At 37.1% G+C, this 12869-nt stretch overlaps 1 protein-coding gene across 1 annotated transcript in view; it reads right to left on the minus strand.

Moving 5' to 3' along the window:
- INPP4B (inositol polyphosphate-4-phosphatase type II B) overlaps positions 1 to 12869 on the minus strand; it is a 274537-nt gene that overhangs the window by 40460 nt on the left and 221208 nt on the right. Inside the window, 4 exon segments of the mRNA XM_059827010.1 lie at positions 27 to 167; positions 4835 to 4952; positions 6003 to 6126; positions 7108 to 7280. Of these exon segments, the coding sequence (XP_059682993.1) occupies positions 27 to 167; positions 4835 to 4952; positions 6003 to 6126; positions 7108 to 7280 (556 nt within the window).

Raw genomic sequence — 12869 nt, forward strand, 5'->3', positions numbered from 1 at the left:
AAAATGAAACATGATTTTTTTCTTACCTCTCTGCAAGTGTTTGCTGTTCATTGATTCCAACATTAAAGAGTACTGGATACATGCGAAGTAGCTTTCCTTCTTTAATCTCTTGTGGCAGCAGCTCAAACATCTTTGCTGGAAGCTGGACCTCTATAACGTAATGATCACTAGGAAAAATAAAAAGAAGAATAAGGACGGGAATATTGATTGGTTTGCTTGAAATTATAACCTTCCTAAATTATAGAGAACATGTAGACTTATAAATCAGTTCCCCCTTTTCCCCTTAATTGTATCGAAATATAAAATGTGACGATTCAGCTTGCTTGTTTTAAGAGCATAATCAAGCTACATGGAAAAAGGCAGGTATATATAATTGTACACTCTTGATACTGACTTCTTTACTGCAGTGAAAATAGGACTGAAAATGAAAGCAGTGAAAAAGTCTTCTGCTACCAAAATATCAATGAGAGCACCTCAACTCTTAAAATGCATCTTGCTGAGTTACAAAAACAACTTTCTTTCAGAAGTCACAACTTGATCCTGTATCCACTCTAAATGTAATATGAGCAAAAACTTTTCACAAAAACCCAAAGCAAAATTCACATTTTCTTCAGTGGCTGGATTTTCTCCCTGGGGATAGAAAGCATTACCAATAACAAAATTGACTCTGTGAAGATAATAACTGAAGGCTCATTACACAAACATGAATCCTATTTTAGGAGAAGGGTTATGATACATAGCAGTTCTGGTTTTATATTTGTGTTTGGTCTGACTTTATGAAAAACAAGTTACTTTGGCTGCCAGTACAAATTCTGATCATGTGGAACCCTCAAGTTGAATTTCACCTGTCTTTGAGGATTGATGCCTGACACTACAACAGAAACGACGGCATGCTGTTAACTTAGTTTTTATTAGCTTTCTTTCCATTATTAGAGCGATCAATCTAATAAAAAAAGAACAGACTAGAAGCAAATTAATTTGTCTTCAGGATTTGGCATTTTAATCATTCAAAGAGGCCAAGTGATAATGAAGACTGAAATTTTCTCTCCTGCAGAGCACATGTGGGATACCACCAAGAAGGAAGAGTGTTACAGCAACAGGAGGGAAGGAGGATCTACATCCTACCTACAGAAACCAGGCCTAGGAAGTCACACAACTTTTACATGTAAACTTCAGATGGAAAATTGTTTGCACTTATTAAAATAATCTATCATTAAGTCCCTCCAACCCTTATTTTAACAATCATGTGCTTGCTAAAGAATTAAAATAAAATCTGGATTACCCACGTGTAGAATTTGGGGAAGAAAAGGCAGAAAACCTTGAAGAAAAAGGGTGTCTTGCCAAGGACACCTTTGGCAAGCTGGAGGGATGTGTGGTACTACCTCAGAGTAGGTGTTTGGATAAACAGCTTCAGCTTAGAAGAGCTAGTGGTTGTGTTTGAACCTCTATCCTCCCCATACGTCTGAGAACAAAATAAAAAGGATCCAGCACAGACTTGTGACTGAAAAGTCATTACATTCAGCTAGGGCAACAGCATCTGCATGCTTTGGTATGGGCTAGAACTAGTGTGTAATCTTTGAGCAAATGCCAGATGCTCCCTACTGAGGGGGGTTATCAGTTTTGAATGGAGGATACATGTCTTCGGGGCGGCGGGGGAAAAAAAGAAATAGTTCTACTCCCCAGATAAGTCTATTTGGTTTGTGTTTTGTTTAATTAAATCACCCATGTGAAGGAAATAGAGACTTAGCAAGGATGACAGTAAAGAACACTGTACAAATGATCTTTGCACAGCAGCATTCATTCTCAGCCTGCATGTGAGCACTCCCAGCTGCTGTCAAGTGCAACCAAAACATTCTTCTGTGATGAAGTGCTTTCATGAGGTTGAGAAGAAATGCTGGTTTAGTCTAATTGAAAGAGTATGAACCAAATGAACCAATTCTGAACGAAAATGCCACCAAATCACTGCGTTGCTACATTTAACCCCCCAAAAATCACTACAAACCTTTCAGTGTGGGAAAGAACATTGAGAAAGGCTGACCTTCAGGCAGGCATGACAAATTAACATCAGTACCATTTGAGAGCTTCCCTTTGTCCATTGTTTTCTTTTTCAAAAGATTTTTTGACATCTTAGAGATAATACTTGGTAACTTTTAAAAATCTATAACCAATTGCACCATAAAAACAACCCACTTCTGATCAGCTAAGGAAAAGGCTATCAAGCTGTGACAGAGAGCTGTCCAGAAAGTCCAGGAATAGTACTGAAGTCAGGTGGGGGGGAAAAAAAAAGAAAAATAATTCAAAGTACTGAAATCTGGAGGACTTGTTTAACATTAATTTACCAAAAATCTTACAGGTCCTATGCTTCTACTTAAACAAGAAACAGTAATACAGCAGTAAATTTTATCACCGTGTAGCTTCTCTCTTTTATTGTTAGACAGTCCAGAAATACCAGGTGATTTTGGCATGAGATGGATAAGGCGGCTACTACATTTTCCAGTGAGAAGGAAAAATCAGTACATAATTTTTAACATTTAATGAACTCTCAGGAAAACAGGGTAGAGAAATCCAGCATGTTTATGAGAGTAAATAATAAATCATCATCTCTCTCAGAACAAATTGTATAAATTTAGGTATTAAATATTTAAATGTATATGATTTCACTAAAACAGGACTGCTTAGGAATATCCCTTTCTTTTACTTTATTTGCCTTATTCTCTAATATTTGTTATCATCACATATGAAGATAGACAAACACTTGCAGTCCTGTTAGAAGGATTCTAAAAGTTACTCCCACACAGCTGCAGGCCATGGACCCTGCAGCTACTTGCAGGTGGCTGAAATCACACACTCTTAATTCATTGCAATGAACACAAAACAAGTCATTTACATGCCCTTTTGCTTTGCTTTGTAACAGAAAAAAAATGCACACATGGTCAGTCACTGCCTCTCAGCTGGGAGGTGCTTTACCCAGCTCTTCTTTCAGTTAGGTGACGGCTTTTATATCGCTTCAATGTCACTGTAAGTGCTAGTCCGATCGTGGGCTTTGGTGAAAACATGGTATCAAACCCTGTGATGCCTCAAAGTTCATGTGTACAATCAAATCCGTTCTATCAAAGAATTTCATAGAAGTAAGCGTTAACTACTTTTGCTTATAGTAAAAGAACCTGAGTGCCTGAACGGAACTTCACTGCACCTGGATGGTCGGGGTCAGCCACCCACATCAGGAGCTTAGCACACTGCTAGTCAATGCCACGCTCTTTGGGGTGATTTGTTTGTGCACATAGAATCTCAGTTTTAAGCACTTCCCTAGAAAAACAATTACAAGTGAATACTCTGAGTCTGCAAGATAAGAATTTGTAGCTTAATTTTCTGTCTTGCACTTCTACAGTCTTTTAGTCTCATTTTATTGAGCCACACCATATAACAACCAAAATGATCCAAAAATTGAGGGGGTTTTAAACATCAATTAGAAAATAGCAAGGTTTTCCACTGCCTTCTCTTTTTATGGTTGACTTCCAATGCTGTCTGATATGAGCTGTCTCATCACAGCTTTAACAGGAATGGGGCTCCTCCACATAAGGTGTTTTTTTTTTTGTCTGATACCAATTCCATCCAGTGAATACCTGCCAGTAAGTACAGTCCAGCAATCACAGGCAGTAACTCTTCTTCCTAAAGACTGACTACTCCATCAATCCAGAATGCCTGAGGCAGCTTAGAGTCTCTTTCAAACCCAGGACCTCCTAGCGTGACAGTTCAGTGTACTGCAGTAATGGCAGCAAGCCAGTAAATGTAGCTGCTGGATTTTTCAAGATTTTTGACTGCTGTGATTTACAAAGGATGTCTTTCTTCTGTTTTATCTACACACCATAATTATTCTTAATTATTCCCAACGTGTTGCCTATCATACTCCGGCCTTCCTGCTATTTATTTCAATCCTTTCTCGGAAGACCCATAGGATGAGAGTGAATCATCCAGAATAATTAAGCAAATCAGTGGTGAAAGCCCCCTTCAGAGGAAACATATCTTTTCTAAAAGTTGCTGCTTTTAGCTGAATTTAATTTACAGTCATCTGAAGAATAATGATACTATTAAGGAAGTGATTTCTGCAAAAGTAAAAACATTTGGAGCTTCAGACTAGTATAATAATGAAGATGAAAAACCCATTCCTCCTGTGTAACAATCTTGTTAACCCTCCTATAGCCACAATTAATGAAGTATTTCAGTTTATGTCCTGATATTCATCAGTGCTTATGTGAGATGCATAATGTATTAGTGGCTTTATGCAAGGATTTCTGAGGTTGCATATGTCCTGTGTGATCCTCAGCAACTAAGATAGGCTTCATTTTTTCAAAAGTGACCACTTAGTTTTGGCATCCAAGTTTCTCAGTTTCCATCTTAAGACAATCAAGGCCTAACTCTTAAAAATGCAGTTTCATTTGTCATGCTGAAATACAAGTTCTGGACACCTCAAGACCAAGGTTTCTTCAGTTAGAGGCCACTTTTGTAAATATTGACCTTGTCACTTCTCTTTGATTCAGTATCTATATATGAAAAATGCAACAGAAACTCTACACACCCCAGACACTGTATTGATTAATTTGTATTAATATAATTGGAACTTTTAGCTTGTCATCAGGGAAGTAACCCAGAGTCCATATTACTACTAACTTTACAAATCCTTGCTACCTCATTACATCTCCAATCACCTCATGAAAAGTAAAACTACTGCGCTTTCCACATAATAGAACTCAGCAACAAGAAAACCTTTATAGGGGTTTTCATGTGCTACAGATTAAAACTACATGCCATGGGCTCCAGGAAACAAAGTTCTTACCGCCTTCCAGTTATAACAGGCAAAAAATCTTCTGATTTGGCTTCAATGACTTTAAACATTACTTTCTGCAAATCTGAAATTCCAACAGCCATGTCTTCTAGCATCCCCGCTTCTTCACCTATATGGAAAGATTACAGAGGTTATTAACAGAGTAAACAGATCAGTCACTGAATAGGTCATAGTAAAGCAATACAGGGATTATATTTTCCAGTCTGTGCATCTAAAAATCACAGACCTAAATCCACATTAAAGTAACCTACATAAAAGCAGACTGATTTTTAGAACTGCTGACAATTCTCTGTTGCCTAAATGATAACTATGAGTATTAAGCACCTCTGAAAATCCGCCTGCTCTATATGTGTATAGAACAACCTCAGAAAAGCCATTTTGGTCTATTCTGAAAGTGTTTTTAAAGACTGTCCTGATGGAGGGCAAAGGTTTGGGGAATAACAAGTATCATGCAAAAGTGAGCCTGACAACAATTTCCAAGTGAGGATCTGCAATTGCCTGTGCATTAAAGAGCTGCACGAATGCTAAATCCCTCTACTTTGGCCAAAATCTCTAATTTGGGGAAGGATTCCAATACATCTATTTCAAAGCATTTAGAAACATACGGCAGTTCCTCCTTCCAAATGTCCTTTTTAATACCTATCAAATGATGGCATCTGTAACAAGCTAGTAATCAAAGAGTTTTCAAGCTATCTTCACATAACCAATACTGGCATGGTCAGAGCAGAGGCTGATAAGAGTCAGTAGCTGTTTAAAGCTGCTGTTTGGGTTAGGCTTTATAAACCTGATATTTTGGGTCAAGCCAAATGCCTATACAAATGGAGACAATTTTTATTAAAAGCATAAGTTCCCCTAGCTGTACTGAGGAAGGAGTCTCCTGTATTTAAGACAATGTAGTTCAGCACTCTGCATGGAATAATTAGCAACTAGTGTTCTCAGAGGAATTGAGACTAAAATGAGTAATTTTTGATGTAGAATTGGCAACACAGTATCAATGACTAACTGTGCTATGATATGGAAGCCTACCGTCTCCTAAGGAGAGTATTTATTGATTCAATAAGCCAGATTACTGGAAGCAGAACTGAGGTTAAAATAAGAACCTCCTGGGTAAACTTCTGGTCTGGATGCATAAGGAACTCTGTCCTAGAACAATACTTACTATACGTACTGAGGAGTCCTTCATATTGCACAAGCAATCCAACAGTATGAAGCTGTTGTAAAAATCCTTGATCATGTAAACCTGTGTGCAGTTTGATTATAAACCCACAGACCAGTCCAGCAAGCTATAAAGACAATGAAAAAATGTGAAATTAACAGATGTACTGTTATAACATAGTTAAAATGAGGCTTGCTATCATTATACACAACAGAAGTAATATTTAGGTATTTGAGAAATCAGCATAGATATTTCTGTTTAATGACTACACACATAATTTCATATTAATATATTATCGAGGCATTGTTTGATTTAAAAAGCAGTGAAATACTCCCTTATTTTACATTAGATAAGCTTCATTTGTTTCGTGGGGTTATGTGTTATTTACACTGACATAAGTGAGATCAGAACCTCCGTTGGCAGGCTATAAACACATAAGGCTGTGAATTATGATGGATTTGAAAGCCACTAGGCACCTAATGCAACTGAATCTCCTTAATTATGTTAGGAAAATCATATAACAAGGGAGAAATTAGATGAATCTTTTAGAGAAAAATCTATCTGGAAAACATGGTCTACAGGAGAAGATCAAAAGAACTTCAGTTACTTACCAAGAAAAGGCAAGTCTGAGAAGAGACATGCTAATAGTCTTCAAACACATAAAATACTGCTACAAACTGAAAACAAATACTCTGGTCTCCATTTCCAAGGTGACCAGGAGAAAAAAAAATACCTAGCTTGAACAGCAACAAGGAATATTCAAGGCTAGACTTCACCTACGGGTGAGGATACAGGCATGTAATCTAGGAAGACTAAAAATAGCTTTATGGATCCTTCTTTGTGCAAAGGGGAGATTAGGTAACCTTTTCCAGTCCACTGCTGACCTACTTCTCTGACTCAGCAATACAGTTACTATGGATTTCCATTTACTATTAATTTCTCTATCAAATTATAAAATATTTAAGTAGATGTAACGGAAAATATATGAAAAAGCTGTGTTAAATTGGAAAAAGAAAAAAAACAACAAAAAAGAAAAACACAAACACTGGCTTGAATAGTATGTTTAATTATAGCAACAGTAGGAGATAAGTGACACAAGACAACCTACTGCTTGACTGAAGACGATGTCTCTTCTTAGGGTCAGCATCAAACATTGTGGCAAACCACAGGCAAGTTCCTGGAGCAGAACAAACGCCATTGATTGCTTCGCCCTGGTCACCACCTCTCCCATGCAGTCCTTCAGCGTAATCACCAGGGGATAAAGCTGTTCATACCAGTCACCTAGAACAAGACAGATCATCCATTCCAAAATGGAAAACTTGCAGTGAAAATCCTTTTCAGAAAGGAAAGAGGGCTGCAGTACCTGCGTAGATCATCCTACACTTTAAACAACCCTGTAACTCTACCCTACAGCAAATGCCACCAGAGAATATGCTTAGAGGCAGGACTCCAGCTTACCACCGAGACTGGGGCTAAATCCTTAGCCTGAATCCAACTATATCCTGAAACAATGACTTTTTTAAACAGACCTAGCTTCTCTGTAAAACTTGCATTAAAGTCTCATAAACAGAGCATACAGGGATATATGTGAAAACTCATTTGGCACAAGATGAAATAAAGTGGAGATTAAGATCTCCTGGTTCTTTCCAGCACTGACAACTTGCTATCTAAATAAATTAAGTACCATAAAAAAAAAAGGGGGGCAGGGAAGAGCCTATATTTAAGAAAAAGTGGGTGCTGGAAGGCAAACCAGAAGAACAAACAGATATCTGGAAGGATATTATCTGTTCAATGTATAGGCTGGAAAAATACTTCCAGGTCACATTCCTTTTTAGCTTCTCTCTACATTGTTCTCTTTAAATATTTAGAGATATTGAACTAATTTTTTTAGCTACTTCAAGCAGAGAGATTTAGAACTATTTTGTAATATGTTTTGTTCTGTTAGAATATATGCTAGGGATATCGGAAAAAACAAGCTAGTGAAATGCTTGAAAAATGGGACTCCTTAATACATTACAAATGAAACAAAGTGATAACTAGGAATGGAGGAAAATCAGAACAGCTTACTCAAACTTGCCCAATTACCCAAGCTGTTCCTGAATTTTTCAGTATTTAATGAAATCAGACCTGCACTGTAGTTGCATACGGTTTTGCCTACCCCTGTAAGTTGAGCAAATAAAAAAAAAAAAAAAAAAAAAAAAAAATCACCCTCCTTCAGAGTCTACATCTCAGTTTCAATTGTAATAGTTTAAATTGAAAGAGAAATCAACACTCCAGAAGAATCTATATAAAAATCAGGAGTGTTACTGACTTAAATACAGTCCATCGCTGACTCCTATTTTCTGTAGATTAGTGTAATTAAGAATCAATGATAATTAAACTCTGTTCCATTTAAATCGTAATTAGGTGGAAGATAACAGCACATTGTTTCAGGTAATGTTCTGAGTCAGGCCAACGAAAGACTCACTAGCACTGAAGAAGTTCTTTAGGCAGGAATTCATAGGTGCCTGTTGTGAAGTCAAATTGACCATGCTCCAGAAAAATATGTAAATGAATAAAACCATAGCAAAGACGACTGGAGAGAACTTTGAAAGCCAGGAGAAACTGCAAAAAAGTAAGGCGCAGGAAAGGGGAAATAGAAACAAGGATAGAGAAGTCACAGAAAACAACTTGGGTTCCTTTGCAAGTGATGTCTTTGTGTCCAGACGTGTGTTTTAACAGAGTCATACATATTTAAGTATGAGTAATACAGACTGCAGAACTGTCTCCTGGAAAACAGCAGTTATGAAGATATAGCCATCGTGAACAAAACAGAACATAAGCCATCCCCAGTTTCATGCTCAAACAAAAAGAGGTGATTTTATACATGCCATTGACTGAGCGAGTACTGATACACCGCGTGCCAAGGTCTGCTGTACACATTTTAAAGAGACTGCTGAAAAAAATGGAGAGCTTGCAGAGGAGAGCTACCAAGATTTAAAGTTTAATCTCCTTAAGCCTACGAAAAAGGCTGAGCAGCAACTTGATTTCCCCTGTCCATGAGGAGAAAATAACAAGTACTAACAGGGAAGTTTATTCTAGGGAATAAAAGCAAAAGAACCACCAAAGGCCGGAGGCTGCTGTGAGACACAGTCAAATTTAGAAATAAGGTAGACAACAAGGTGTGACATACTGCAAGTCAGGCTAGACAGACCAGACAATCTAAACTCTCCTTTCTAGTCTTAAATTACAGTAATTTATTAAATTAATCAATAAATAAATGCCAAGGAAAGCAACTGCAACAGAATGAGATTAAAAGACGTAATGCATGCCAAATCTGTGAACAAGGCTGTATGTGGTAAGACTAGAGTTTGTTGGCTGCTTCTGACTTGAGCAAATAATGAAAAAGATCAAACCTGGCCACTTTAAAGTAGACCTGAGGGTAGAGCTAACAGACATCTGTCCCACTTTCATGGGAAAGCAGAGCTGGATACAGACACAGCCACGGATCTTGCAAGTACACTGACAGCCAGGGCAAGAGAGAAAAAGCTGAATTTCTAGAACTAGCCACACTTTGTGAACCTGCTATTACAAATTTCAGGCTATGTGGGTAGGGCTAAAGAGCTTTACTGACACTCTTTTTCATAAAAGAGGGGGTCACATACTGGCCACAAGTCACATAACAATTAGATCTGTTTCTACTGAGCTGCCACTTAACCAGTCAATCCGCACTGTGTATTTCTCCTTCTTTAGGAACATAACTTTGTACTTGTCCTTACTGAACTGCATCCTAATATTTCAGTGCTCTGTTTCATCAAGATCCATTCTAATCCTGCTCCCATGGTGCTTAAAGCCTCTCCCAGCTTTAAGCATCTGCAAGTTTTATAAGTATCATCCATATTTCATAAGCCAAGTCAGTAATGAAAATATTGAATTATACTGCACCCAGAACAAATGTAAGTGGATTCTACCTCATGCAGCCTTCTAGGCTGGCAGTAAACAGATAACTACCTTCTAGTATGATTTTCCAAATTATTTAGCACATACCTTGGCTTCAATATCAGTTTTTCACAAGGATTTTTTGGGGGAGACTACATGTTTGGAATACTAACTTACTAACATAAGTCATTTTTGTCAGTAATACTGGCATTGAGAGGAAATTCAAAGATTTAAGATTCTCAAGGCCATTTTTTTATAACAGGACGTTCATGCTAAATATGTTAAAAATAAATCCTACTGAGTATTTAACATTCCAAAGAATACAGTATGTTACTTACATATGTATTTTGCTTTGCAGAAAACAATAAAAATTGTAAGTTTGTAGGAAACCTTAACTTAATGACTAAGGAAAGATAGATTGTTTTATTAGAGTATATAAATAGAACAGTAGTTGCCAAAAGGAAAGAAGATAAAACTATACCCTCATGTGAATAAGTTATCTGTAACAATCATTACTCCTTGCTTACGCTGAAAATTCTTGTTCACGATTAGTAAGGATGTCCAGTCCCCAGAAGGTGGAGCTAGTTAGCAAAACTAAAAGAGTGATTGCATTGTTTCTTGAAAACAGAATATTTATTAACGGACTAGTATATTCTCATGTTTGTCCTTTTATTTTAAAGCAAGTTTAGTATGTTAAGGTCAAAATAAGAGGTGTATCACAGACTGAGGTTTTGGAAAAGACAGCTCTAGAAAAAAAATCTATATAGCTGCTCAATCTTTGGTCTGTTAAAATCACCATATGTCGCTTGTTATGCAGGATACCCTGTTGCATATACTCTGGCAAGAATATAAATCAGAGTCATTCATTAACAATGCACAAAGCTCCAAATATCCATCAGAAACACTTACTTATAGCAAATACTGAAGCTTTTAAGTTGCTCCTTGAAACTGAGAAGCACTGTGAAACCGAAGTTTATGAAACAAAAAAAAGCATTGTAGTTTGAAGCTTACAAGTAAATTCAGTAGAATTTGGAAAATAAAATTGTCTTGTATGCAAAGGATAAATATGGAATATTAATGAAATTTATCAAGAGATATTATTTGTAAAGGGAGCTTTAAAATCCTGGTCTAAATTCAGGTTTAGATTGCCTTAATCTATCTTGCCACAACATTGTTGACATGTGAGAATCACTTAGGGAAGGGAATAGTACAAATTGTTGCTTTTGTGTTTAACACATTCAAGGACTTACACACATGTTGACAATTCAGGCGTCAAATTTAAGTTAAAATTGCAATATTTGCATCCTCAACACAGTGGAAAAATCCTTTGAAAAAGACTGAAGAATTTCCTGAATCAGTAAACATCTCAAAAAAGACATTAGGAGCAAGAACAGAAGCAACAAGGAGCAACAGGATGACTGTCAGGTTGCTAAAATGACAAGGGCAGCCTGTCCTACTTGGAATATTTAACATCCAAAAGAGTCAAAGCCTACTGATGAAGCAAGGAAACTCAATTCAAAATCTGTGCTAGTCGGTTGTTGGGAAGGAAACTAAAACAAGGCATAAGAGCCAAACACATTAAAATGGAAAATAGAAGGAAGAAATTAAAAGTAGTAGTATCACCACTATGCAGTTAGTATAAGATTAAACCAAAAGTTTGTGTAGCACAAGCACTTCCATTGCTAACAGAGAGTTGTGGAAGTTCAGTTTATGACAGGATTTGCCCTTTGGTTGCTGGAAAATGCCCTTCAGTCCCATGTTCTCTTAATCAACATGCCTGCACAGGCAAACATCCCGCTCAGCACTCAACTAGTAATTTCTACATGCTAATATTCAAGTTGCAATTTGTCAAACTGCATGTTAAATTTGATAAAGTTTGGCAGAAAAGCAAGCTCCTGCTCTTTTCAAAATCAGGCCCATTGAAGTGCTTATTACAATGTGCTGGTAATCAAACAGGAAAAGCCCTAAGGCTTTGCAATAGCACTCCTATCTCCTTTTGCCCTGGCAAGAGAGAAAAAAGGCCAATTCTGTCACTGCTGTCTGCACCACCTAAAAATCGGTGGAAATCTTTGATGGCTTCAAGTCACCTCAAAATTTAAACGGTATGGAGTTAAAAACTAAACACTGAATTAAAAGCAGAAGAAAGCATATCATCATACTTTTAAAGGAACAGGGGGCCCTAGAAATGTAGGTAACAGCAGCTACCCACAACTTAACTTCTTACTGTAGCTAATCACGTATTCCCTTATTAGCTGAACATACAAATAATCTATGATAGAATTGAAATAATAGAGGTCAAACAACATAAATGAGTTGTTCTCTTGACATCACAAATTGAACATTAGACAAACCCTGATGTCTTAACGAAAAAGGCAAGCAAAACAAACCAACCAACCCAAAACAGTAGTAACTACCTCAAAAACAGCTAGTGCACACAGCATGAAATAATTAGCCCACAGAGTCTGAATTTACTCACCTAGGATAGGAACATTCTTTTGAATTTTTTTTGTTAAGGGATGTTTAAAAACTGACTTAGTAGAGTTCATGAATTCAACTTTGCACCACAAAAAGGTCAGCTTTCTACTTGATCTTGCCACTCAGCTCTTGGAGGTCAGTTTAACTCTAGGATGAGGGCTAAGCTCTTTCAGAAAGGACAAGGTTTTATGCTCATGATTCTGCAGCATTTCTCACAGGAACACAAAAAACCTGCATAAGTCTTCCTGGTATTTCTGCAGTTAATATAATAGCCGTCTACTTTGCACAGTTTTGGTGTCTAGAAGAACAATTCTGAATTCTTGGGGATTTATTATTTCATTGTAATCATCTGAGATTTTCTATACTATCACATGGATTAACAGTGAAAACAGAAACCATCTAATCATACATATACAAGTGTCTCAGCAGCTTTAGTCACAAAGGAAACAGAAAAGAAGGTGATGGTAATAACAGACA

The sequence above is a fragment of the Gavia stellata genome, chromosome 19, assembly GCF_030936135.1.
Source record: "Gavia stellata isolate bGavSte3 chromosome 19, bGavSte3.hap2, whole genome shotgun sequence".
NCBI lineage: Eukaryota > Metazoa > Chordata > Aves > Gaviiformes > Gaviidae > Gavia > Gavia stellata.